At 45.6% G+C, this 27,804-nt stretch overlaps 1 protein-coding gene across 1 annotated transcript; it reads left to right on the top strand.

The window, feature by feature from the left end:
* The first annotated feature begins 5,575 nt into the window (after positions 1-5,575).
* Positions 5,576-27,548, top strand: Clec20a (C-type lectin domain containing 20A). The gene is given in 7 exon segments (XM_087194231.1): positions 5,576-5,649; positions 10,706-10,823; positions 10,825-10,935; positions 12,489-12,621; positions 14,127-14,489; positions 20,338-20,478; positions 21,240-27,548. Coding segments are annotated over 7 exon segments (1,131 nt in total). The 3' UTR covers positions 21,431-27,548.
* The last annotated feature ends 256 nt before the right edge of the window (positions 27,549-27,804 follow it).

The following is a 27,804-nucleotide window of genomic DNA, read 5'->3' as shown; positions in this document are numbered from 1 at the left end:
ATGATGATAGAGCAATACTATACAATAAGACAGGCCCTTGCCTTGCCTCCATGGTTTTTTTTTTCCCACAGAATGTTTTGTTCCAGAAATGTAACAGCTGCCCCTGCTCAATGTATCCAAATGTTTTGTAACTATTTGAACCTGGAGACCTCTCAGGAGCGACCTGTTAACTCCACCCCTCTCTGAATGTTCTGTAACTCTGCCCCTCTGCTACAGTGAGCATGCTTGCCTACCCTGTAGATCCCTCTATACGGAGGCTCTCATTTCTGGTGAAGCTCTCAGACTTCGGAGTACAAACTCCACTGAACTCACTGGCGTAATAACGGTTTTTCTCCATCTCTTCAAGGGACCACCAGATTCTCCAGTCTTCAAATTGCAATAGCCGAGACCCAGAGCTATAACGCTGAGCTGTAACACTCAGCTGTGCCTCAGAGATGTGGCTCTTGGCTGTGACACTGAGCTGTAACACTTGACTATAGCACTGAGCTATTTCACTTTGCTACAACAACGACACAAAGGAAGAGGCAGCCACGGTCTTTTCCCTCCAAGGTGATCGCATTTGGATTTCCTTTCCTTTACAAAGTTCCTGAGGTCCTTTCTGTTTCATGAAGATAATGTTGTGGAGAGGGGAGCAAAGAGGGGAATTTTTAAATGACCTTAGGTCTCTGAGTTTGGCTTCTTTTGATTCAGGATACAAATTCCAGGGTCTAGCCCACTACCTATGTTAAGGCCCAGAAGAAGAGAAGGTCTTGTGTGCTTAGGGGCCTGTTTGACCACAGGGGGCTCCAGTGTTCTAAAGCCCTTTGATTAGGGTGGGATGTTTCATAAAGCTACCCAGAATCCCAACCTTGAATTGGCATGGCTCTACATTTATGCCCAAGATGATTTGTTCTTCTGACACCTTGGCAGTTTATACCCCAAAGTACTGCAGTACCTGGTGGCTGCCTTCAGCTGAAGACATTCTGTGAGGGTTTCTGGCCCCAGGGAACCGTGATATGGTTTATCTCTAGATGTCCTCCTCAAGCCTCATGTGATCATAGGTGATGCTTCTGGAAGGTGATCAGATTATGAGGGCTTATAGTGGAAGTGTGGCTAGTTGCTGGGATCTAGACTGAAGACATAGGTCCCGGTGGGATTGACCTAGAAGGGTCCCTCTCCCTTCCTGGCTCTTCCCTTTGCTCTCTGCTTCCTGTCCACCACATCATGAGCAGAATTCCTCTGTCTTGCCCCTGTGCCATCCCATCCTGCCTTGGAGCCAGCAGAGTATGGACTGAAAGCTCTACAAACTAAGAAATCAACCTCTCTTCTTTTAATTTGCAGGCGTTGGGTGTTTTGTCCCAGTGACGATGAAAGTGACTAAAACAAACCTCTTACATAAATTTTTTAGAGATTTCCTATGATTGGTTCCTGCATTGTCCTACTTGACTGATTTACAGACACCTTAGAAAGGTTTATTCTGTGCAGTATACAGATATCTTTTATTATTGGCACATTGATAATCATGCAATTTCTGATCATTTCTAAAAATAGTAAATCAGTCTTGGGCTAGAACCATAATCTCTACATTGTTTCTGTGGAAAAACGATATTTAATTTATAGCATATGAACTCTTGGTACCTTTATTTCAGGAATAAAACATAATCTGAATAGATCATTGTAACTCTCCAGCTATTTTAATACAGCTGACGATAAGTGAAAAGTCGCAGCAGAAAGTATTGTGTAAGGATTGCTGGCTTTTCTCATCATGACCTGACGGACTTCCCAAGCCTTCCAGGACCCAGGGGGAAGCCATTACTATTCCCACAACCAGAAGTTACAGAGCAGCCTGCTGTGTAAGATAATGCAAGAGCCACCCGCCACTAGCAGCTCTTCTAGCTCCTGCCAAATCCTGGCTGCTGGGGCCTCCTGACTTAGGTCTCTATCTTTGGATGGGACTCAAGGAGACAAGGGCAGTTATTTCTCTCCTTCCTCTTTCAGCCTCCCTGCTAGAAGGCTCTCTAACGGTTGCTGTCCCAGTCCCTTACAGTATCTTCTCCACCTCTGCTGACACCTTCAGAGTCCCATGAAAAAACTGAGTGACACCCTGGGCTCCATGGCCTGGAGTTGTTGGAGGACTCTGCTTCCTGTGGTGTCCAGGGAGGCTCACAGATGGGAGGGTTCCATGGGCTCATCTTGGAAATAGCCCCACTCCCTCAGATTCCTGTGGCTGGAACACAACCTAAGGCCACACCTGACCACAAAGGAGGCTGGGAAATATGGCCAACCTTCTCCAAAGAGTAAAAGGAAATAGGTTTAAGGAGCAGATAGCCAATCTCTGCCACCCTCTCCTAATGCATTTTCTCTGTTTTTATTCTCTAAGGAAGTCTCTTCCTCACAAGTAAACTTGATTTAGGGTTCTTCTGTTTTTAATGTAAAGGTGGGGGGGGTAGCTTACAAGGTTCAAAAGGGAAACCTATACTGGACACTGATCTAGGAATAAATCTCCTATCAAATATGACCTGGAGGGCTGGGGATTTAGATCAGTGGCACCACACCTGCCTCTAAAGGGCAAGGTCCTGAGTTCGATTCCCAGTACAGCAAAAACAAAACAAAACAAAAACTGGAAGAGTTAAGATTAGGGTTAAGGACCCACTTCTTTGTCAGCTGACTGGCCAATGGGCTGGGACATTGAGATAGAGATTCTAATGGTGGTCCAGTCTGTTCAGGTCTTTTCAGAACAATAGTTTCTGTCTATCCCAGGACTCTTAGGTTGCAGAAGTCCCCTCTTTCCACCGCAGGCTCATCTCCAACAGTCACCAGAATGTGGTGTTGGTGTGAAACTTCTCCTGCTGTTCTAAGTCCTCTGAACATCACTGGGACCAGACCTAGCTGCCTGAATGTTGCCAGCCCCTTCGTGGGGGTTGAGCTCTGCTGTTGTCTTCTTCCAACAGACCTCTGATCTTAGCCCCAAGAAGCCACCTGACTTGACCCCTGCCTGAAAATGTCTACTTCAGGGTCCCACCCACCAAATATTGACAAGAACTTGGACAAAACCTTTTCAGAACCCAGAGGTAGTGGTTGCTGGATTCCTGTTGAGTCAGTTAGGCCACTGACAATTTCATACCTGGTTTACCTCTCTTTCTTGAGTACTGTGCCCTTGGAAGTCACTAGCATCTTGGAGCTGAATCCATGTTAAGACTAGTTTGGAAGGAATCTTCTTCCCTTAGTAAGGATTCTGGGGCCTGGGCTCGGGGCACAGAGTCTCTTTCCTGGAGCTATGGTGGTGATGAAGGCTAGGGAAGCTGTAGAACTAAGAATCACATGGAAAGCTGAGGTTATTGTTTAAATTAGTCTTGAGATACAGCAGCTGATGATAGATCCCAAGTTCCAATGTGGAGAGAGCCAAGGAAGAAGGCAGAGAAGAGACAGGCTGGATGCCAGCATGAGTACAGTCAGCCTGGGCAGCCTCTGGGGAACTGAGTTGTAAGTGGGAGAATATGGGTGCACCTAAGGACTTAGGATAAGTGGTTTCTAAGGGTCTGCTCTTTCCTTCTTGTTATATCTCTGAACTCTATGCAGGCTGTGGACTTTTTTCCTTTATTGGCCCTGAACATTGGCACAATGTTCACCAATAGGCTTTAGGTTTTCTAGAGCTTGAATTCAAGGGATTCCACGTTCCTTTGGAATTTAATGTCACAGTATGTGGCTGCTCTGATTTACTTTAGACTTGACAAAAATTTGAAAACATAAATCTATGTTATGGTTGGGCTCTAAAATGTTTACCCAAATACTCATTGTGTTGAAGGCTTTGTTATCAGCTTATGGGTTTTGGAGGGAATTGATTGGATTAATAATTTGTGGCATTATTGAGAGTTAATGGAAATTTCAGAGTGAGGCCTAACAGAATGAAGTGGGGTCATGATCTTTGAGACTATGTCTTGTCTCTAGCCCCTTCCTCTCTGACTTTCTCATCTTCTCTGCTTTCTGGTTGCCATAAGGTGAACAGCTTTCCTCCACCATGCCTTTCCACTGTGATGTTTCTGCCTTGCCATAGGCTTAAAAGTAGTTTAGTCAGTTGACCATGGACTAAAACCTCTGGAACTGTGAGCCCAGGTAAGACTTTCCTTCTGTAAGCTATTTATCTCAAGTATTTTGTCACAGTGATGGGAAGCTAAAACAATCCAGGGCCACTTTGATAAGTTGGATGTGAACTTAGCTTTTGTTGAGCTTCCAGTCCCTCTATGAGTAAGCTGAGCAGAGCACAGGGGCTGGCTCTCAGGGGAAGCTGAATCTGAATCCATAGTTCTTCAGCATGGTTTCGAACATTATTCCTGGAAGCCCAGCCTCTTTCTCTAGCCCTCCTAACAATTAAACCAGCTTAACATGGATACTCTCTGCAAGTAAGAACCTGACTGACAGAACTGGCTACACATTCCTGTGACTGTAGGTCTCTGGGAAGTCATGTGTGTAGCAGTAACTCCTGGTTGTGACCCACAAGGACACTTCCTATGGAAATCTTGTGGACTACTCTTTGCTTCTATCTTATGAATTCCCAGGGTTGGTCATTTTAACTGGTGATCATGGCCATGAAAAAAAGGGGTTCTGACATCTTTTTATTTTTTAAAATGATTTAAAGTGATTTTTAAAAAAATAAATGCTTTTACTTTGTCTGTAGCCAAACACTGGACAGGTCATTTTTATGGTATCAGCACATGTAGGATGGCCTTTTCCTCACAAGGGTCTGGTGTTTCCTCACCTGGTATGTTCATTCCATTTCCCCAGCAGCCCTGTTCTGTTGCTCTTGCCGTAAAGAGCCATGAGACTGAATGCCAAGTCCACCCGGGAATCTTCTCCCTTACTTCCTCCTGCTTCTCCCTCATGTGGGTCTGAGGTATTCCTGACCACGTGACAGAAAGCACTTTGAGAAGACCCCTCTGGGGCCCTGGGCTCCAACTCGAAGTGGAAGAAAAGGCATAAATAACATCATTCCGCTGGGTGGCAACAGCCTTGAAAATTGCTTCCCAGGGAAAGACAATTTAGGTTGATTCAAACACTGGAGCAAGTCACACTCATTTGCTAAATCTCTTAAACACAAATGTTAATTTATTTTAATCTAAGTATTGGCTATACCCAAGTAATTCCTTTCTTATGCCCCCATACCTCTAAAATCCGTGACATTTACAAACCTATCAGAGAACCTGGTATCCCAGGCCTGCTTGGTTCTCAGTCCCATACCTCACCGGCAGGTCCAGGCTCTGGGCCAGACTAGTTCATACTAAAGAGCTCTAGTTCAATATGCAAAGTGACAATATCCATCTTCCTGTTCAGCAGAGGTATGGTAATGTGCGCCTGTAATTGCAGCACCGAGGGAGGCTGAGGCAGGAGGATCTCAAATTGGAGTCCCACCTGGGTAATTTAATAAGACCCTGTCTCAAAATATAAAAAGGCATGGGGTGTAGCTCAGGGCCAAGGCCCTAGGTTCAACTCACCATACTGAAAAAAAAAAAATCTTTCTGTCAATTCAGTGCACATTTATCAGGAATTTACTATTCGTCAAGCATTCTATGAAGTACCAGTGACACAGGATGAAGACGACATGGCCCTGGCCTGTAGGAACTCATTGTCAGTCAGGATGAAAGCTGCACCAACACACCACTGTGACATGATGCGGTAATTTCAATGCAGCTGAGTGTCTTCCACCTCCCTCTGGGCCTCATTCCTGGCCTTGTGAGCTAACTAGAACCCTAGTCCCTCCTTAAATCTAGCGCAGGAGCCAAGAAGGGCCACACTATGCCTTGAATGCCTGACGTTGCCAGTGTCAACAAAACACACTCCCTCCCCTCACCAGTGAGCCCACTCCTCCATCCCCGGGTGAGGAGGTTCACCCTTCTGCAGCTTATCACTTGGGCCTTCCTTTGCGCCCAGAGTTCTTTGCCTATCAGAGCAGGGGTGTTTCATACCCAATTAGCCCTCTCTGACTGCTTAATCTGGCCCAAGTGCACCTTTCTCAGCCTTGTCACAATGTACCACAGGAGTGGACTTAGATCTGTGCATTCTTCAAAGCAAGAAGGCGCTCTCTGAGCTGTGTGTGCATCATACTGATATTCACCAAGTGGGAATCTTTGCAGGTAACACATTCTTGTTCTCAGAGGTCCTGTGTCTTCTTGCTGCAGGGAAGAATAGAATAGTCATAAATGTAACAAGCATTGAGTTTCATACATGTCTCTCTCAGACTTCAGTAGTCAGAGGAAAATACAAGCTCCACAGGAAGGAGACTTCGCAGGAACCCAACTGGAGTCTTACCTGGGCACCTTCTAGTCCTCCCACTGGGCACATTCTGCTTTGCTGTCTACTTGTCCTGCCTCCCACCTTCTTGACCCATCACTCCACTGGAGCACAGCTGAGCTCTCCCTCAGTCTTGGCACTTGCTCTTTCTTTTAGGGCAGTCCCAGCAGGAGGCCTGGGCTCTCAGTCCCCCATTTAGATGCTAGACCCTAGCTGTTCTGATACCAGTTCCCTCCCTCTTTTCCTTCCCACAGCTGGTGATGCCAAGGTAAATCTCCGAGGAAGAGACTTCTCTTTCTCAGCTCAGCTTTATGAATCAGCCCATTCTTGCAGCATACCTCCACCCCTCATTCATGGTGCTTCCTCTCCTGCCATCCACCTAATATGATGGAAGGTATTTTATTCCGATCTTTCTAATAGCTAATTCTTCCAGGAGGGGGAAGCCTGTTTTTCAGATTTCCTTGAACTTACCCTGTCACAGCCCCCCTGAGCTCTCTCTCAGACATGGTCTCAAGGTTAGGGCCTGGAATTCTCTGGTCCAGTGGTTTCATGGTAGACCTGCCAGGCTTCTTCCTTGCAGATTGATTCTAGAGCTGAGCACTGTGTAATGGGGTAAGTACTTTGTGAACTGGGTATAGTCCTTGCTCTCAAGGTCTCACAGTCTGGAGAAAGGAGAGCGAGATGCATGCTGAATTCAGCCTGGAGTGCCAAGTGCTGCCCTGGGAGATACTGTGCACGCCCCCAGGGTGGGGATGCCTGGCCTTTGCTGAGCATCTCTCTGGGTTTCTCTTGGCTCCTGGTGGGAAGCTGGGGGCCCAGCAAGGCCCTCCATTCAAGAGACTTGCACGAGAAGCCTAGGTGAATGGCAAACAACAAGGTTAGAGGTGTTTTCTGGGCCAGCATTGTCAGGTGGTCTTGAGAGGACCTGGCACAAAGGGGTTCCACCACTGGGATGAAGTTGTATGAGGCCATCATGCAGGACATTATTGTTGAAGCGTTAACAACTTTCTTTTTTGCCCATTCTCTCTGGGGAAGGCTGGAAGGGGTAGAAGGCAGAAGAGGCTTTGGTTCCTGGGCATAGGGAGGACTCGGCATAAGCAGGATGCTGGGGGAAGGAGAGCACAAAGGAGCTGTTTTTGTTTCCCCAGCCAGTGCTTACCCGGGAGCCACAGCCTAGGCAATGGGGGGCTCTGATGTCACTGACACAGGACTTGCTGGGGGTTGTCATCTTCCCATCTCATGCTCTCCAGTGAGCTGAGCTTGAACTGTTGCCCTGGTACTTCTTACTGTGTAGTCTTGAGCAAGTTATTTCACCTCTCTGAGCCAGAGCTTTCTCCCTTGTACAGTGGATTACTGGCAGAGGCTCACTGGTGTGGTTGTTGTGAGGATGAGGAGGAGTCTCGGACAGCCTCGCCCACACGTGCTGGCTCTGTCTTCCTCCTCAGTCCCCCTTCCCCTCTCCTCCACTCTGTCCTTAGCTCCTCTGGCCCTCAAGGACCCTGGGGTGGGGGTGGGGGGAGTGAGTAACCACCCAGGCCTCTGGTACTCTACACCCTCCCTCCACAGCAGGCAGCCTCCAGGCTGGGCCTCCTCTTGCATCTCTCTGATTATTCATTGCCCAAGCCATGTTGCCTCCTCCCAAAGTTAGAGGAGGACAGGGATACTTCTGTTCTATTCAGGCTGTATTCCTGGTACCTTGCACAGTGGCTGGTGAGCCCCAGGCACTGAGTATTTGCTTAGTAAAATCCACTGGTTTGGGTTCCAAAGAGGAGGAGAGTAGAGAGCAAGGAAGAAATGACCACGACACCAGGCACAGCCTCTACCAGAGGCAGGCAGCTTTCCACCCACAGGCTGCCAGTTCTGTGACTCTGCTGTGTGCAGCCATGCTGCGGTGGGGGCTGCTGCTATCCCTCTGCAGGGCAGGTAAGACACCACCTGGCTGGAGGAGGGTGCGTGGAGGTGCTGCTCCTGTGAGGTTCCTAGATAGCAAGGTTGGAGGGGAGACAAAGTGCAAAGAATGAATGTTCTTCAGCCTTCATTCCAAGGATGGGGAGAGAAGGACGCATCCACCGCCACCTCTCCCTGGCTGCTGCCTTGGCCCGGCCGGCCTCCTCCCCACACCCTGCTCACTCTGTCCTCACAAACCCAGGGCCCCAGGAGCAGAACCCGTTTGCTGTTCTGCAGCCCAATTTCACCCATTTGGTTCCTCACCAATGCATCTAACCAACAGAGACTTATTTGGGGCCAGGTAGTAGCTAACAGTCAGAAATAGTCCCTGACACCAACAGGCTTACAGTCTAGAGGGGTTAAAGACAGTCATCAAGGATAATTACAGAATTATGTGGGAAATGCAGTGAAGGACATCGGTCTAGGAGGCGTGAGGTAGGGAGAGGCACCCAGGGTCGTCAGATACAGCAGGGGGAAGGTTTCTCTGAGAAAGGGAGATTTGGGCAGGGAAGAAGAGCCAGAAGGAAGCCAGATGTGGCCCTGGGCCCGGAAAGTGCAGTGCTGGTGCTGGGGGGGGGGGTGCAGGGTTCTCAGCATGTGGCTTTGATGGGCCCAAGCACTGTGACAAGCCAGAAACCTGTGGGAGTGGCTCGGTGACCTTCTGACTCACTGTGGGAATGTGGTGAGACTCTGTAACAGAAAGGGCAGGACCTGCTGCAGAAGTAGAGGTCACGGAAATAGGTGGAGAGTCAGAGGGAGCTCCAGGAACTCACTGGCCATAAAACTTGGGCTTTGCTGAGTGACTGGATGCTGAGAACGAGAGAACCCGAGGGACTAACGGTAACCCTAGGCGTGAAGGGCAAGATGCACAGGTCCTCAGGTGTGGGCAGTGAGTCCAGGGTGCAGAGATCACGCAGAAGTCGTGGGGTGTGCAGGCTTTTCGCACTGCTGGGTGTGGCCCCTTAGATCCTCAGATCAACTCAGTGCGCCACAGCCAGTCAGTTAAAAATTGAAACAGTAGAGTAAATATAAAAATGAGTCACACATCCTAAGGGGAAATTTTTTCCCTACTCTTTTTCTCGGGCACAGGGATCCTCCTGCTCTTCTCAGCTACAGGCGACATCTTGGACTCTGGTGGGTATGAAGAGCATTGTTCTTTTTGGCAAGTGCCTGTCAGTCCTTCCCCATCCTCCTGGTTTGTGCATCCTTCCCCTCTGTATCTCGCCCAGTTCCCAATCTTATTTTCCTCTCCTGGCTTGAAGCTGCTTGTTTGTGGCCTAGGACCCTTGAGCACCCAGGAGCAAGGCCATCCTCCTCCCCCTGCCCCCTGCATAGGCGGGCCTGGACAGAGCAGCCTTGGCCTGGCCCTCCCTTCTGGGCCCCCACAAGGGGATGGAGTCAAGCGAGGAAGGAAGGAGACTGTGATCTGGGGGTCTGGGGCAGGTTCCTGGCAGAAGTTTTCTCCTTCCCTTTCTCCCTCTTCTCCCTCACCCCCCTTACATGCTGAGCACCTCTGATGTGCCCAGGTGGGCACTGGAATACAGTGATGAATAATAGCTTGTCCTTTGCTCCCCAATAGACCTGGTGGTAGTGAGATGAGCAAAAAAGGCCCTTTCCAGAAGAGCATTTTTTTTTTTTTTTTTTGGTACCGGGGATCGAACTTGGGTCCTTGCACTTATGCAGCAGGCAGCAAAACCACTGAGCTAAATCCCTGGCCCTCCAGAGGAGCATTTTAAAGCTTTTGATGCTGGTCCCAGTAAGAGAATCAGATCCTTGCTCTAAGGCAGGCCTGAGTATTGGTAGATTTGAAGTCTCTGGGTGATTCTAAGGGGCAGTACTATGCTGTGCATGGCTAAAGGCTTGGACCTGAGGGCCCAGCCCAGGGTTCCAGAGTCCTGCTCTCCGTGACTTGGTTTCCTTATTTGTAACAGGCATAGTCATACTTTAAGGAGTTGGAAGAATTCACTGAGCTAAAGGCACATAACGCATGCTCAGTAAACAGTATCTGCTGGTATTAAGGACTACTATCTATTGTTATTAACCACCAACAGTGACTCATTGCAGCCCACAGGAAGGGCACCTGACCCAGGATGGGACAAAGGGAAAGGGGAGGTGAGAGGGTGGGAAAATAGGGGATTGAGGGGCCAGGTGTGGATGGCCAGCCCTTCCAGGCCAAGAGAGCAGCTCATGCAAAGGCCAGGAGGCAGAGCTGGGGGCAGGCAACTGGAGGCTAGAGGTGAGGGAGACTGGGAGAGAAGAGGCCAGAGAGGCACACGCGGTGCGGCTGAAAGCTCTTGGGGATGAGGGTGGGGTGGGGAGCTGTGCTGTGACAGCCTCTCCCACCCCAACCTTGCAGTTGGCAAGCAATGGCAAAACTTTGTCTTGGGAGAGCAGGAGCTGAGCTGGGAAAGGGCCAGGTGCTAACTGCCAGCAGCAGCACCCAGACCTCGCCAACCTGAAGAGTACAAACAGCACAGATATCCTGCAGTACCAGGAGGACCGAGGCATGGATCAGCCTCCTCTTCAGAGTGCGCATTTCTGGCCTGGGCTGGTCCATCAGCTCTACCTTCACCACCCCAGTGTGGAGCAAGCTGCCTGTCTTCCAGGAAGGATGTGTGCCACCCTGTGTTCTACACTATTCATTGCCCCAGTCTGGGGGCTGCCTCCTGCACAGCACATGAGCCCTTAATTTTCTGTTGTGCTGTGTTTAGATTCATATTCTGGGCCTGACCTTCTCTCCAGGGTTGCTTTTCAAGAGCACGTGTGTGTACATGTGTGTGTGCGCGTGTGTGCCTGCGTTTGGGGGGCTTTTTCAAGAACACCTGGCTGTTGCCCTTGTGCTACAATACTTCTCTGTGGTCCTGGTTTCTATTTCTCTCTGTCCCCCTTCCCAAGACCTCATTAGAGAAATGAGTGTAAATTAGAATAGAGAGCAGAATGTTCCACCATGTCTCTTCCTTCTGCCAATTCACTTGGATGAGGAAGAAAAGGGGAAAGACAGGTTGGGGGATCCATTTGTATCCACGCAGCAATGAAAACAGAATTCAAGGTTTCTTCTCATGAAGAAAAAGGTATGGTTTATTGTCTCACTGTGGGTGGGAGAGAATGGAACATTTATCCTCTAGAACAGTGGTGGCAAACCTATGGCATGGGTGTTGTTTTTAAGACAAGAGCGGTTGATGTGAATTGTTTCTTCTAAACTAAAACTTCAGCATTCAGGTTTGATTACAGAGTTGGCACTTTGTGATAAATAAGTGGGTTTTGGGTTGTAGTTTGGGTACTCATCTCTAAAAGGTTTGCCATCCCTGCTCTAGGAGATCCACAACTTCCTGAGAAGGTAGCTCTCAGTGGGACCAACTCCTGTGAGTATTTTTGCAGGAAGTCTGGCATCAGTACTAAAGGACATGGGATGGGTGCTGGGGGGGAGCCACCCTATCTCTGTCCTTCACCTGGCCCATCTCTGCCCCTGGCAGCCATGTTACTTATCCTTGTTGGCGCTGGGATCACGTGGTGGGGGGGGGTGTCTGGGTTTGAACTGTGGGTTCCCAAGGGAGTAAGATTCCCAGGGGTGGTGAGTGGGCCTGGGTCAAGGAGTCCCTGAAAAGGGCTATGTACAGGGGTCTTCCCCTGCTTTCTCTATTGTCCTAGAACTGCACAAGATGTGTCCTGAGCCTATTCACTTCAATTCTTCAGGCCCACTGGCGGTGCATGGCACCAGATCACCACCCTCCTCTGAGTCTGCCTTGCCACCACTATAATCTGTTCCATGCAGTGAACTTTAAAAAAACATAAATTGTATCACTTCCCTTCAACATATTCAGTAGGTCCTCATAGCACTTAGAATGCCATTCTTTTTTTTTTTTGGTACTGGGGATCAAACTCGGGTCCTTGCGCTTGTGTAGCAGGCAGCAAAACTGCTGAGCTAAATCCCTGGCCCTAGCACTTAGAATGCCATGCTTTTTATAACCAACCGGGCCCTACCTGACCTGTTTAGCCTCATCTCCCCAACGATGTTGACTTCTTTCTGCTGCCCCAGACCCATGGAGTTCCTTTCAACACTTGGACGTTTGTTCTCACTCTGCCTGGACTAGGCTTCATAATCTCTTTAAAAGTAAAACCCCTGCTTGTCTTATTTCTATTTTAAGGGTGTAGAATAGTGCTGACTACATAGTAGGTGCTCACTGCTGTATATATTTACTGAATAAATGTTGGAAGGAAGAAACAAGCCTATTCTCCCTTGAGCTAGGCTCTCCCAGATGCAACTCGGTAGCTCCTAGGATCTGCAGAGGATCCTGGGCAGCCTTCACCCACTGCCCCATAGCTTGAGGTGTTTCTGCTTTGCAGATCCTGCTTCACGGCACAGAATCTCCTTGGAGTCATCCCTGGAGTGGACTGCTCTTCCAAAGAAAGGTATGCATCTGCTCTACCTTTGCTTTTCCAGGAACTTGGCTTGTTTTAATTTGGGCTTACCTAGCTATCATTATCCCTGGTTCCCTTCTACTGCCCCTGCCATTGCCTGGTGGCCAGGCTTTGCTGCCCCCAAGCTGAAACCCAGGGTGGGGATTATTATTCAGATGGGCCCAGAGGAAAGGCGACTTGCTCAAGGTCTCAAACTAGAGTAGAAGCCTAGTTGCATCCTGGCACTTCTTCTCGGAGTACAAGGTGGGCATTACCTCTTCATAGCCCAGGTGCTCGCCGTCCACCTAGAGGGGGGTGGTTTTTCACTCAAAAATTCCCCCCTGGATCTTACTGTCATGTTTTTAAAAAAATTCTTCATTCTGATATAGAGAAATTCTACATCAGTAGGCTTTGTAGAGTTGGTCCTTTGCATGTTATGGAATATGGATGCTAGAGTGAAATGGCATAGGCTTCCAAGGCCAGCAGACCTGTGATCGAATCTCATTTTCATACTTAATAGAGCATGGGTTTGGGCAATTCATCACCTCATTTAGCCTCCTTTTCTTCATCTCTGAGATGAGATTAATAATATCTACTTCTCAGGATTATAGTGAGAATTTAAAAGATGATGTAGGCCACATGCTTAGCTCAAGACTGGCACATGCCAGGTGCTTAACACAGAGTAGAAAAATCAGTTTAGAGAGGGAAAATGTTAGGGAACTATTAGGCAAATCAGAGAGCTTGAGAGGCCCTATTCGAATGTGATGATGTGACGCCCAATTCTACAGTGCTAGCTTCATCCAGAACTCCAGAACTGATACCTTAGGTGGAGCCCCACACTCACATCTTTCCCAAACTTCCACTACTCAGTGTTTCAGATGCACACACTGCAAATGAGACCGGCCTGGCAGTGGGCAGCTGGTCCTACTTCGGGCAGGCAGGGACTGGAGGTAGTGGCTGGGGGAGGCTGATATCTTACCTCTGACCTGAGCTCTGCCGGGAGCAGTGCCCATGGGGATGGGCTTGCTCTGCCTCCTGCCTGCCATGTCTGTACTGAACCAGGCTTACCTCTTCTCTCTGGCTCTGCTCTATTATCCTCAATCCTGGAAGCTCCCTAGAGCCACTGTGGCAGACACTGCCCCTGGAAATCACAAATAAGCCTGACTCCAAACAAGGATTATGTTATTTCTCATAACCTCCCATTTATTAAGCACTACTTATTTGTGCTAAACTATTTACACACATGGTTTCATGTAATCCTGACCTTAGGTACCATTATTATCCCCACCGGACAGATGAAGAAATTGAGAGTTAAACATAACTTGTAAGACTGTATCACTATAAGAAGAGCCCTTAGTTATTTAGTCTGCCTATAAAATTGTGGCTTTGATAAAGCCTAACATGAGAGAACTGGGGACAAGGGCCCAGGTCAGACCAGAGCTCTGTACCAGGGACAGTGAAGCTGGGCTCACAGATCCAGAACCTCAGGCTATGGTCTCCATGTTCTTTGCTTCTAGCTGAGGTTCTTATTGGTGCAGAAACCTTCGTGCAATTTGAAGAAAGAATGACGTGGTTGTCAGCTCTGAAGTACTGTCGTAACCACTACACTGACCTGGCCGACCTGCAGAGAGTGACTAAGGAAAACAAGGCGAACTTGAAGGACCTCACCAATGAGACAGAGGCCTGGATTGGCCTCTACATCAATGCAAACTCCAGGACTCTAACGTGGTTCAGCGACTTGGGTGACCACATACCCTCCTGGTTGGAGAAGCCTAAGTTCAGCAGAGGACTGTGTGCAGGGCTCCGCACCTATTCACACTTTGGCCCCAAGGTTTATACAGTTGTTTGCTCTTCCCGACAACCTTTCATCTGCTTCTATGGTGAGTGAGAGTCCACTCCTGCTGGTGCTCAGCTCCTGGTGGCTAAAATAAGATGGGAAGTGGATTTATTTGGAAGCAGGACACACTAAGGATAGATCGAAGGAAGCACTTCTGGGCTTTGGGGATAACCGAATTCTGGAGCAGACTTCTGGGATCTTGGAAGTTATTTTAATTCTGAGGATCTTTAAAGACTAGAACAGACAACATCCAATCTTAGGTCATTAGCAATTAGCAACAGCAATTAGTTACTGGACAAGAAATGAGTAAGAGCCTGGGCTTTAGATTGGTCAGACTTTACCACTTTCTAGAAACAATGGCCAGTATCTCTAAGCCTGCTTTTCCTTATCTGAGAATATATCTAACAAAGGATTGATGATACCCACCTCAGGATGGTTTGAAGGCTGAACAAGAGAATGAATGTAAAGGGCCTAGCAGAGACCTGGCATAGATTAACACCCAACAAATACCAGTTATTATCATTGTTATGGTCACCACAAAGGTGCTGTAACCAGAGGCAAGCCGAGTTACTCCTGATCTTGTGTATAATATGCCTCCTCAGCGGCAGGTTCCACCGTCTCACCCTTTGCTTCCTCTCCTCTCTCCCTGTCCCTCTCCGGGCCCCTCCAGCTCCCCTCCTCATCCCTTGCCCCTCTATGCTTCCCTCTCCTCCTCCTTCCTTTCTCTCTCATTACAGCTTTACTGAGATATAATCCATGTATCTTAAAAGTCACCCTTCTAAAGTGTACAATCCAGGGATTTTAGTATGTACACAACCATCACACAGTCTAAATTTAGGACATTTTTATTACCCTTAAATTCCTTATCCATTAGCGGTGGCTCCATATGTTCCCTCTGGCGACCACTGATCTATTTTTATATATATTTTTTTGTACCGGGGATCAAACTCAGGTCCTTGCGCTTGCGGGACAGGCGGTGGAACCACTGAGCTAAATCCCTGGACCTGATCTACTTTTTATCTCTGTGGTTTTGTCTATTCTTGGCTGTTTCTTTCTGTGTTTTGGGTTTGATGAGAATTTTGACTGAATCTCTTGAAGAGCTGCTTTGAGGCTTGAAGATGTGAAACTACGCATCACTGTGACTGGCACACAGTGTGCATTAACTATTCCCTCCTGAGTTTGGCTGCTGTGATGGGAGGCTGACCCCTCGTACTCTGTGTGAGTTCTCACAAGCTGACAGCCTGTTAGGTTTGACAGACTTTGTCCTCACACTGTATTTTCTTGCAGACTCTTCCATTGGAAATTGGAAGTCAGCAGCAATGCCTCCACTCCTTAATGCTTTCTCCTCCAAAGTTACTCCTTCCTCAGAAGTTACGGTGGGGACCACTCCCAGGCTAAGTATAGGTGCTTTGAGCCTGTTCTTGCCTGGATCTGGGGTCTTCAGGGCCCAAGGGAGCGGAGAGGTGGCCGGAATGGAGCAGGCTAGGGTAGGGCCCATAGGACCCTCCTAGAAGGGACACTAAGTGGCCAGCAATGAAGTGAGCCAACTGAATGGCAATCAAAGGCCACTCAGGCAGACGATTCTCTTTATTCCACACATTGCTGGGTCAGCCCATGGTAGGGGGAGGAGGATTTGTTCACTCTCAGCCTCTCTTCTCCTTGAATTGAGACTCTGAGCTTGCGGCTCCAGTGCCAGGACACCCAGGAGAGGGGGTGCAGTGTCTCCAGTGATATGATGAGGGCATGACCTGGGTGACAGGAAGCAAGATGGCTGAGTAGCGCTCCTGGGAAAAAGTCATCAGAGTGGCCTTTGAGGTTGAGCATCCAGAGAGGGAAGCATAATAGAGTTTCCTGTCAAAGACCCTTCTAACTGTAGATGCCTCTGGGAGGACAGCAGATGAGGGGTAAGTTGCAGGGACTTCGTGTAGGGACATGGCTGTGAATGGCAAGTGACAGCATCCTGATAGCATTTTAAATTCCTGAAACATCTTTATAGCTATCACCTCAATTTGCTTCCCGAGAGTTCTGACGTTAACTAGGATAATTGAGAGCAAAATCACAGTTCTCCTGGCCTCCTTACAGATTCCTAATCAGACAAAGACATTATTGCCTTTATTGAGGACACCAAGAAGTTAGACTTGATGGAGGTTGATAGAGTTTTGCTAATTCACCTATTGAAAAATATGGCTGGAATTTGTGCTATGTAATCAGGACTGGGATGTAAAGAAAAGGGCCTGTTCTGAAGGAGCTCACAGCCAGCTGGGAATAGGTGGGTGCTTCCTGTAGTCACAGGCATGGAGAAGGGAGTGTCTAACCCCATGGCTGTTCCAAGCCCACTGGCTACCCGGGCAGCCTAATGGGTTTGGGAGGTCCTCCTTGCACATTGCTGTCTTTCCTAGGTAGGTTCCCGCAGGCATGGCTATTCTGTGCTGGGCTGGCTATACAAGGAGTTCTGTGCACTGTGCCACTCTAGCCTGCTTTGGGACCTTGGCAGAGCTTTTGGGCACAGCAGACCCCACAGAAGTTGTCTCTCTTGTAATAGGGACCAGCACTGGCTCCATGGGATGCTTCATGGGGCCTGGTTTCTGCAGCATGGTCAGTGAGCCTGGAGTCCACAGAGCTTAGCCTCCAAACCTGTGACCTTCACATTTCTACCTCTGCAGGCTCTACAGCTCCCCAACCCCAAGGCATGGCCTCACCAAGCCCTCCAACAAACCACACTTCCCCGAGGGCTATCTCAGTTCCCCAGGAAGGGTTCAGGACTCCACTGATCACTGCCCAGAGTACATCTGTCAATGTCACGCTCTGGACACTTGCTTCCACTGGCACTGCATTTTGGGGCAGCTCTTCTGTTCCATGGGAAATGGTCAAGACCTCTCTGGCCACCACTGTGAGCCCTACTGCAGACCTTGCACCTCAGGGGGGACCCTGTTATCCAAGGCAGGCTCGTGACTCCGCAGGAGGTAGGTGTGGGCCCCTCGCTGGGCTCCACCTGTGACGCTTCGGCTAATTTCTGGGTTGGCAGTGACCCCTGCACCCTCCACATCCAGGAGGCTCCGCAGCTTTGAGGCTCTGGGAACCAAAGGAGGAGCTTCAGAGGCCCCCATCTCAGGGAACCCAGCTGAGCCCCAGAGAATGGCTATGCAATCTGTGTTCACAGTCAGGAGACAGACCACTCTCAAGCGCCACTGTGAGCCAGCCAGGAACTAAAACAGGTGCCTGCCTGTGGCACTAGGGGCTGGGCACTCCAGCTAGGGGTGTAGCTCCTCTCCTGGGCTTTGGTGGAAGTTCACGCCACTCTGTCCATTTTACTTTTAAGAGTAGAAGGCCGACAGCCAAGAATTGGAATGCTGAGCCCACTACTTACTGTGTGGCCTTAGGCAAGTTTCATAACCTCTCTGAATCTCATCTCTCTCATCTTTAAACTGAAGAAAATGTTAGCTTTATGAGGTACCTCTCAGTTCTTGGATCTGCAGATAATAAATGGTAGTTATTACCATATTAATCTTTTTTTTTTGGTACTGGGGATCGAACTCGGGTCCTCGCGCTTGCAAGGCAGGCGGCAAAACCACTGAGCTAAATCCCCGGCCCATTACCATATTAATCTTAGTTTACAACTGACATATTTAATGTCTTACCTTTTTATACCTCTGTTCTTACCTTACTAAATAGATGGGGCTAGCCCCATTATTTTATTTTACATGCTTGTGAATGATTATCATCATGAATTATCAGGATGCGATTCTCAAATGACAGGGGCATTTTTTTTCTTTTTCTCTCATACCTAGAATGGTGTTTTGCACATTGGTAGGTGATTTAATTTTTTCTGAGTACCTGTTTCAAAAAAGACACTGAATTATGGATACCAAGAGAAGCAGAACTTGTTTCCTGTTTTTAAAAGAGGGTGGTCTAATAGGAACAGATCCTGACAACTTGGACAGCTTGGTATGTGCTGCACTGAAGTATGAACCAAGAGCTGAGGCAGGAAAGTTATTTATTCATTCTGCCTAGAAGATGGTAACTGGACAGAAAGTTTAATGGAGAATTTCACTTGCAGGAAATACTAAGGTAGTTCTTTCTTGCAGAGGGAATAGCACTGGCCAAGACAAATGGGCATCAAAGCGTGACTTGTTTGGGATCAAGCAGTCTGACGTAGCTGGGGTCTAGGTCACATTTTGGTGAAATGGATGGACTGGGGCCAAATTCTGAAGGACTAGATTGTGCAGTCAGTGGAGCCACCAGAGGGTTTTAGCAAGTGAGCAAAATGCTCAGATCTGTCGTTTCCAGAAGCAAGGTGGTCATAATGACATGGGACAGTGCTTGCATTAGGATGCTAAATGCAAAAAAACCCCCCAAAACAGAAAAAACCCCGAAACAAACAAAAAACCCCCATGAATCAACATTATACATAGAAGGAGTCACAATAACATTGCAAGGAAACATCAACCAATGGTTAGAAAAAAGTTTAGAAGGAAATGTGTGAAAATGTTAACAATGGTTATAGTCAGGGAAGGAGAAAAGAGGTGTACCCCTGCTTTAGTGTTTCTGAATTTTACATACGCTCACTAACTGAAGAAATTCACAGTACTTTGGATGGGGAAAGAGGACATGTGCAGAGGCTTCTGGGCAGGAGGGGAGACAGAAAATGTGTGGGGAAGACTTTGCACAGCTTGGATGAAAGGCACTAAGGCCTGTTCTGGGTGAGTGGTGTGATGAGGGTGTGAGGGAGCTGACCTGGTATGACCCACAAGTGACACAAAGCCAAGAGACACCAGTACCAATGGATTTCTTAAAACATGCTCAACTTTGTTCGTTAAATCACAGAAATGCAAATTCAAAAGGTGCATTAAACATTTATTTTAAAATGTTTTTCACCTACCAGTTTGGCAAAGATTTGAAAGGGCAGCAATGCTGAGAATGTGGAAAACACAGGGATTCCCCAGCACAGTTGGCACGTAAACCAGTGCTGCCACTGAAGCAAAGCAGTTTTGATATAAGCATGTTTTTTCCTATAGACATTCTACCCTTAGAGATTAAGGAAATGAGTTCAAGGCACACACCCTCCACACACAGCGTTGTTTGTTGTGGCCTTATTATAGTGAAAAATTAGAATCAATCTAATGTCTACTGAAAGTAGATTGGTTAATAAGTTAGTCAATGAAATACTAAGAAACCTTTAAGGAGAATAAAGCAGAGCTTTATGCCTTCAAATTAAAAAATCTAATGCGTGAAGGAGATTCTATAGGAAACTGTTAATATTGGTTGCCCCTGGGTTGGGGAAAGGATACTTTTGGGTACCTACTTTATACTAATATACCACACAATAACATGGCTGTGCTCATATTTGAAAAAGAAATGAAGATATCTGCAGGGCACTGATAGGACTTTGGTGACTGAACACGAGAACAGCTGAGGATGCCTGGGTCTCTCCCTGCAGTGCCTCAGTGCGTGGCCAGCCGTACAGAGGGACGGGTCACTCCCAGGGAGGAGACTGAGCGTGGTTTAGAGTGCTGTCACTAGAGCTGCTGAAGGTCACTGGGTGCACGATGGGGGCTCTATGTAGTGGGCAGAAAACAAGAGCACTGGGCCTTGTGGGGTATGGACTACTGCAACAAAATATTTAGTTCTGAGGACAGACCTCATAATATTGTTTAAGCCCCACAAATCCTGATGCTGGAGTACCTTTGGAAAGGTGATGGTCTGGGTACAGGGGGCTGTGGGGTGTGGCATGGACTGGCAGGAACTGACCTGCCACTCAGGGTAGCTTCTGCAGCAGCTGTGTGCACAGCACCGCTGCCCTCATCTCTTTTGGCTCACAGGCAGTACCTGGTGTCAGACCTCCTTACTCCTGGCCATATTTTCAATAACTCCATTATTATTCTCTCCTGTAGCTATGGCTAGTTCAGAGGCTGACACTGATACAAGAGATTCAGCTACTACCACTACCACTATCACCACTACTACAACTCAGGTCCAACATTTAAGCTCATCACACCCAGTGTCTAAAGAAAAAACATCAGCATCTCAATCAGGTAACTGCTTGTTTACCAAGTTCCTAACCTAACAGCAGAGCAGTTGAATCTAGTCAGTCCTTAGCCGAGGGCCTGCTTGTAAAAGACAGCATGAAAGGTTGGCAACAAGAATAGGAATGAGAAAGTGGATTCTAGTTTAAGCCCTGGGACTATTGTGAAAGCTTGGGGATGTTTCCTTACTTCTTAGTCTCTATTTCTCATCTTTGAAAGGGGCCAGTAAAAACAACCTTGCTTACAGCACAGGGCTGAGAGTTAATGATAATTGTGCAAAGGTCCATTATAAACCAGAACATGTACACAAATATAACATAGTGCTACCATGAGGCTGTAGTTCCTGTGATTGTGCTTGGCTCACAGTTGAAGGCTGAACTTATTTATAGGCTCAGAGAACTTCTGTGGGATTTTCTGGGGCAGAAAGCCCAAGGAGAGGTGAATATTTCAGTACACGTGATCATCCTCTTAACAGATTTAAAAGGAAGAAGAAAAATGCAGAAGAGATGGAAATAATGTCCTGGTGGCTGTGGGAGGAAAACCAGCATTACTCCCAAACACGAGTTTTCTTTTTCTGCCACTAATTGGTTGGTCCTAATTATAGCTAAACAGACTCGTCAGTAGTGTCAGTAGTCTCCCTCTTCTTTGTGAAATCCTGTCCCCACGTGACATCTATGGTATCCAACGGGTCCTCCTAACTGCCAAGGGCTTGAAGTTCCAAGTGGCAATAAGCCATTTCCCCTTGAGCCAGGTAGCACTTTCTTTTTCAGAGTACTCTTTTGGAATCCTGAAGGCAGATTTTACCATTTCAACTCTCATGGATCCAGAAGAGATGAAAGAACAATTTTTAAGAGAGGTAAGACTTCTGCCTTCTTCGAATCTTGATCGGTCAGATGACTTGCCAATGCAAGGCAATATATCAAAAACAGTTAACATTAAGAAAAAAGCTTTGGAAAATTAGTTTATGTTGTTCTGCTATCACTTTGGCTCATAGTGACAGGTCGGTTATGTGTCAGGATGCTTTCCAATCTTTTTCTAGCCTCTCCAACATTTTTCCTAAGGTCTTTTTTTCTTTTTTCAGTCAAGAGAGCACAGTTAGAAGGACTTGAGTTTGGCTTTCCATTTATTCTCTATATGGCCTGGACAAGTAATTTAGTCTGAGTCTCAGTTTCCTCATGAAATAGGAATGATGATACATAATTCATATGGCCGCTATTATGATTAAATTTTGTATTCCATACAAAGGTCTAGCAAACTGTCTGGCACAGTTGGTACTCAATAAACATTAGATGTTATTATTACTATCGACATTACTACTATGGTGTTCTGAATTTACATTTATTCTTGACCCCTTTTCCTCCATGTACTTTGAAAAAGAAATGGAAATATCTGTAGGGCACTGACAGGACTTTGGCGACTGAACATGAGAGCAGCTGAGGATGCCTGGGTCTCGGTATTGTGGGATAGGAGATTGTTTCTAACCACTGAGAGAAAAGCCTCAAACTGATTACTGAACATGTGCTAAGGGCACTGTTCTGAACTACATCAGACAATAATCATAGGATGTTAGAGCTAGAGAGTAGCCTATAGGTCATTGAGCCAACATAATTTTACATATAAGGAGACAAATTAGCATATGTGAATAAAGCTGAAGAATTAGCATCCAGGTAGAAGTGCACAAGATCAATTTTCTAGAAAGATAGTGTGGGTGGACTCACATGTAGAAAGTTGCCCAGGGTGGACTCAAACTTAATTCTCCTGCCACAGCCTCCCAGGGCACTGGGATTATAGGCATGTGCCATCATGCACACTATAGGTAGTGTCCTCACTGAAGTTTTGGACACCAAACCAGAAGCCATCTACCTTCTATTTAAAATTAGAACCAATGGGAAAACAAGTTAAAATGGGAAATTTCATTTTTTGGTCAACTTTGTTGGATTGTACCTAGTCCATAAGTGGGATGACCATGTTAAAGGACAGAATCTCTACCTCACAGATTTAAAGAATGGAGTTGTCCTAGTCATTGTAGCACATGCCTGTAATCCAGCTATTTGGGAGGATGAAGTAGGAGGATCAGGAGTTTGAGCACAACCCAGGCATCTTAGTGAGACTTTGTGTCAGAATAAAATAGAAAAGGGTTGGGAGTATAGCTCAGTGGTAGAGTGCTTGCCTAGCATGCACAGGGTCTTGGGTTCCACTGCAAGCATTATAAAATAAAATAAAATAGAAAATAAAAAGGAACTGGTAAGGACAAAGTATATGTGTTGGAAGGTTAGGTATATATTACTAGTTTAGGTAGCAGTTAAAATATCAAGTAGAAGGCAAGGAAATACCTATAGCCAACTTTTCCCAGTTTCAGGTATAGAGACAAAAAACATTGTAAAAGACACATGGTGCTCAAGGGCTTGATTTAGACTGGTGGTTCTCAACCCTGGGTTAAGTTAGAATCCTCTAGAGATATTTAAGGAAAAATAGTAAACAAACAAACAACCTCCTGCCCCCAACAAAAAACCCAGCCTGGCCTCAGTCCTGAGACGCTCTCCTTAACTATTCAGTGGTGGAGCCCAGGAACCACCCCACTTCTCTCTTTTGTACTCCCCAGGGACTCTGATGAACCATCAAGATTGAGAATCACTGATGTGGTCATTTGTTTTATTTCCCTTTGCTTTTTTCCCTAACAAAACTGATTTATGCACTTTCCCACTGGTGTAGGTGCTAATGACAAAAGACAGACATCTAGAGGGAGGCTAAGAAAAATACAGCGCATGAGTGTACCTAAAGGATACGGATGGACCTAAAGGGTGTGTGAGAATAATTAAGAGCTAAGAGAAGCACAGGGTCATAAGACAGCATCAGTAGTTTTTGTTTTTCTTTTTGTGGTGCTGGGGATTGATCTCAAGGTCTTACACTTTACCACTGAGCTGCACCATCAGCCTTTTTTCTCTTTTTGATGTTTCAGATCCAAGAAGTCTTAAAGCTTATAGTAGGTCATGAGCAATTCAGACTGAAATGGGTTGGTTTTGAAGAGAACAAAAAGTAGCACACGTCTACTGATTTGCAGTTTCTCTTTTACTCAGTCTTCTCTGGATTTTCAGTAAGTTTTGGTTAATTCCTAAAAGAACAGGATTAGAAATAACTTTGAGATATGCCAGAAGGCACAGACCTACAACTAGCACCAAAGCAAACTACAGGTGAAACTTGCATTCTTGGATTTTATGAAATGAAACAGATAAGCAGAAGATGGCAGTATGTGGGAGCAAAAACCTCGAGAGTGACAAACAAGGACAAAAATCTGAACCAGACAACAAAAATTCTGAAAACCCCCATAAATCTGTCTGAGGAATATAAGAGAGCACAGTAGTGGTTTAGAAAGGTAAATGGGGCCACATTTCCAGTGCTGGGGATTGAATCATGGGGTTCATGTATGCTACGCAAGTGCTCCACTACTGAGCTGTATCTGCAGCCCCACAACACATATGTGTTAATGCTAACTACTGGTCCTGAATCTAAGTAATATTTTTACCTGTAAATCGATAATTCTAAGGCTTGCTGTTCTTAATATTACAATATATCAGAGTAATATTCTTGCATACATGTTCTTTTTTTCCTGTGTCCTAGGCACCCAGATGCATACTAGAAGGTAGCACATGTCAAATACAGTAGCAACTTTAGTCTGAAATGTTTAAAGTTAAAGTTTATTTGTATTCTTTGTAGGAATATCAATAAAAGACCTCAAACGTATGTATATCTGTACATGTACAAGAACTGTCAAAAATTATTCACAGAACAAAAATAAATCTTCTTTAGAACAAACCCAGGTAATGTAATGCAGATATGGATCTCACATATGGAACAATCTAAGTGCTACTTAGCACAAAAATATGGCTTTAAAAATAAAATAAAATCTTGGGATTTCTTATTCTAAGGTGTATTTCTCTTTCTTGAAATAAAAAATAAATTATTTAGAGTTATCACTGTAAAATAGTCATGTGTATTAACATACTCTTATTAAGGCCCTGGAGATGAAAAACAAAATAAATTGAGAAGGTAAATTCCTCACAGGTGTGATCCACGTAAATGTGATGCTATCAGCTTGAGTTGACTTTGATATAACTAAGAAAGGTCAAAGCACCAGTCAAAATTTAACCTTTACTGTTTAGCTTTTTTGGAGGATACTGTTCATTAAATCAATATTTGACCTATTGGTGAATTGCAACTTGAAACTTTTTCCCTTGGGAGTTTGGAAATGACAGACTCCCAAACAGGATGGTTATACATATTTATGGCCTATACAGAATATGGAAACTCCCAAAACACAGCTTCTGTGGAAACCCTGTTCCCCAAAAGATAAATCTGGTTTTAAATCCCAAACAAAAAATTCCTTAGGGGAAAATGAGGGTATTTGAAAGAAAAGTAACAACCGAGTAGGAAATTAAAATGCATGCTGAAATATGACCCAAACCTACCACTTTCCTTGGGTGGTTCACCGCATTTGTCAAGTCTGACTGGGTTGGTTAATCAAACACCTGAGGATTAACTGATCAGAAACCAAAGCTACTTCTTCCTGTATCCTACTCTGATCAGTGATGTTCAACTTTATTTCTATAACTTCCTGTGGTATTGATGATGATATCTAGCGTTCTTGAGACAATATCAAAACAAATCAAGTTCAAGTCACTTTAACTTATATATACATATAACACATATAGTGCATTCTTAGGAGAGAACAACTGTCATAACATCTAATAAATGAGAGCATATCTAAAAAATTCAAGAAAGTTTGGGAATCACTGTTCTATAAAATACATTAACATTCAGAAAAAGGAAGCTCTAGGAATTGTGTATTTTCTGTGAGCATGGACATGTTATCCATAGAAACTATATATTACTGGGAGTTGAACCCAGGGCCACACATCACCAGTGATTTTTTGAGACAGGGTCTCATTAAGTTGCCTAGGCTAGACTCAAGCTTGTGATCCTCCTGCCTCGGCCTTCCAGAGAGCTGGGATTACAGGTGTGCATCACCACACCCAGTTTACATCTATGTCTTTTAAAAGTGGGCAAGGGATAGAAATCTCCCTGTCTCCTTGAACCTCCAGGCTACCGAGAAGACTGCTATGTCTGCTTCTGGATTGCATGTCATCCTTGGTTCTTCCTCATAAGATATTTATTCTATCTCATGCAAATTTCATCAGTTTTGTTCTTTCAAAACTCAAGAGCATTCGTAACTGGGTCATGACAATAAGAAAATGCTGCTTGAACTAATAATAATCATTCAAACATGAAAAGAGATTCTATTTAAAAATTCAACACCTCAACATCTCTTGCCTCTAGGAAACTAGTATAAATGTTTTCAATGGACATATGGATAAAAAAATACTACCCCAGTTAAGAGGTGGGAAGGCAACTATTTATTGCTGGGGCGAGCAGGGGCTTCCCTACTGGACTTGGGAAAAAAAGGGGAATGGAGAAAAGAAAGTCCATTAGGATTTCTAAACTCTGAAGGAGAGGGTGGCCTCCAAAAGTGTAGCTGAAAATGCAGTGAAGCTGTGGTATGAGCTCTGGTTTCTGGGTCTGACCCAATGTGGAGTCTTGACTGGTGTCAAGCCTGGGGCTCAGCTACACTTCGGCAGACTCATGGGACTAGGGTAGTCCTGAAGGGGGCTGCTTCGCTCAGCTCAGTCCCATAACCAGACTTCTCAGGAACTCCAAACTGGAAATGACTAGCAGTAAATCTGGACAAAAAAACCCCACAAATACTAATATAAACTCACTTGATGGCAGTCGTCTTTTTCTGGGACTTCCAAATAAGAACTCTATTCCCAATCTGGTGTACTTCTGAGGACACAGTGAAGCCATACAGAACCATCCACCCATAAGAAATGCAGCAGGTAGGGTAATACTGAAAAGCTATGCTTCTAAAGTTAAGCTGGGGCTCAAGGGTATAAAATTAGTGTTTAACAGCAGTCTTAGACAGAAAATCTTACTTTTTCATACACTCTTTCCAACCCCATGAAAGAGAAAGGGGAAAGCACATCAGTCAGAAAGCTAATTTTGACCAACTTGATAGTAAGTGAAAAGAGCAAAAAGCTACAACAGTGTGATGACCTCATTTTGCCACATTGTACTTTCCAAAGGACTGTCTCCTAGTTGGAAACTACCTTGGTGACAATGCCTGGAACATAGGTAAGGGCTCAAGTGCTTGTTATGGTAACCTAGTTATAATCGCTCCTCTGTCATGGCTTTTATTGCAGAGACTTGGAATAATGATGGCCTGATGGAAATGTAACTTTTTACTGCTTTGCCCTGGAAATCTTATTTTTCAGTGATATAAAAGGGAACCATAAAGCTCTTTTCCTGAACCCTACCAACACTGTCCTTCTTAACAGCCAAGTCTGATTATTACCTAGATAAGCACTTCATAAGCACTTCATCTGAATTCTAAATTCCATTCAACCCTGGTTTACCCCCACTCCATAATGTGGTGATATACTGAGGGAAACTGCAAGTGCAAGACATGGCTATCTTAACCAATCAGCTTCTCTTCAATCATGTACCTCCTGCCAACAAAACAAATGTATGTACATATTTGGACTGAAGAAAAGCCAATTAAGCAACACTTCCATAAAAACTGTCACCTATTGCTGCCTTCATACTTAAAAAACCTTTCATAATAAACTCTATAGATTACAGCATATTTTAAAAAATGACAGGAGTAGATTCAAAGAATTCATCTAAAATTTAACGTCTGGTAACAATTCTGAACTTTTCTAACCCTCTTACTTCTTTTTATTATTTTACTTTCTTCTCTTCATTCAAGATAACTTGACAGCATAGGGCTGAATAATGTTTCCAAATGTTTCATCTTCCAATGCAGACTGCCCTCTGCGGGGGCTGCACAATGCTAAGAAGATTTGATACATTCATCAAAAACATACTTGATTTTTTTGGCGTCTCCTTCAAAGCCCCAGTATAATTTTATCAGCCCTCTAGAGTCCATAGCCAATGCTTGAAAAACTTCCACACCTCAATGCAAGACATCACCTACATTACATACTTAAGGCCATTGAAACTGACAATTCATAGGTTTTCTATGGTACAATTGCAGGCTTTAAAAAAGAATGAATTAAACTTCGCTAGAGCTGAGAATAAGCCACAAAGAACAGATCTATGTTTACGTCCTTTCTCACTCAACTAACACAAAATGTATTTCAGAACTGGTAACCTTTCTTCCTATTAAATAATTTTGACTGTGTGCCCTCAGTTTGGAGGGAAGAGATAAGCATTTATAAAATAACTACTAAGTGGGGGGGCCAGGGATTTAGCTCAGTGGTT

This window comes from Heterocephalus glaber, unplaced genomic scaffold (genome assembly GCF_053883595.1).
Source record: "Heterocephalus glaber isolate CG9 unplaced genomic scaffold, H.glaber_assembly_v1.0 deba00001600, whole genome shotgun sequence".
NCBI lineage: Eukaryota > Metazoa > Chordata > Mammalia > Rodentia > Bathyergidae > Heterocephalus > Heterocephalus glaber.
Note: the sequence above shows the minus strand (reverse complement) of the source record. Positions and strands in the feature narration are given on the sequence as shown.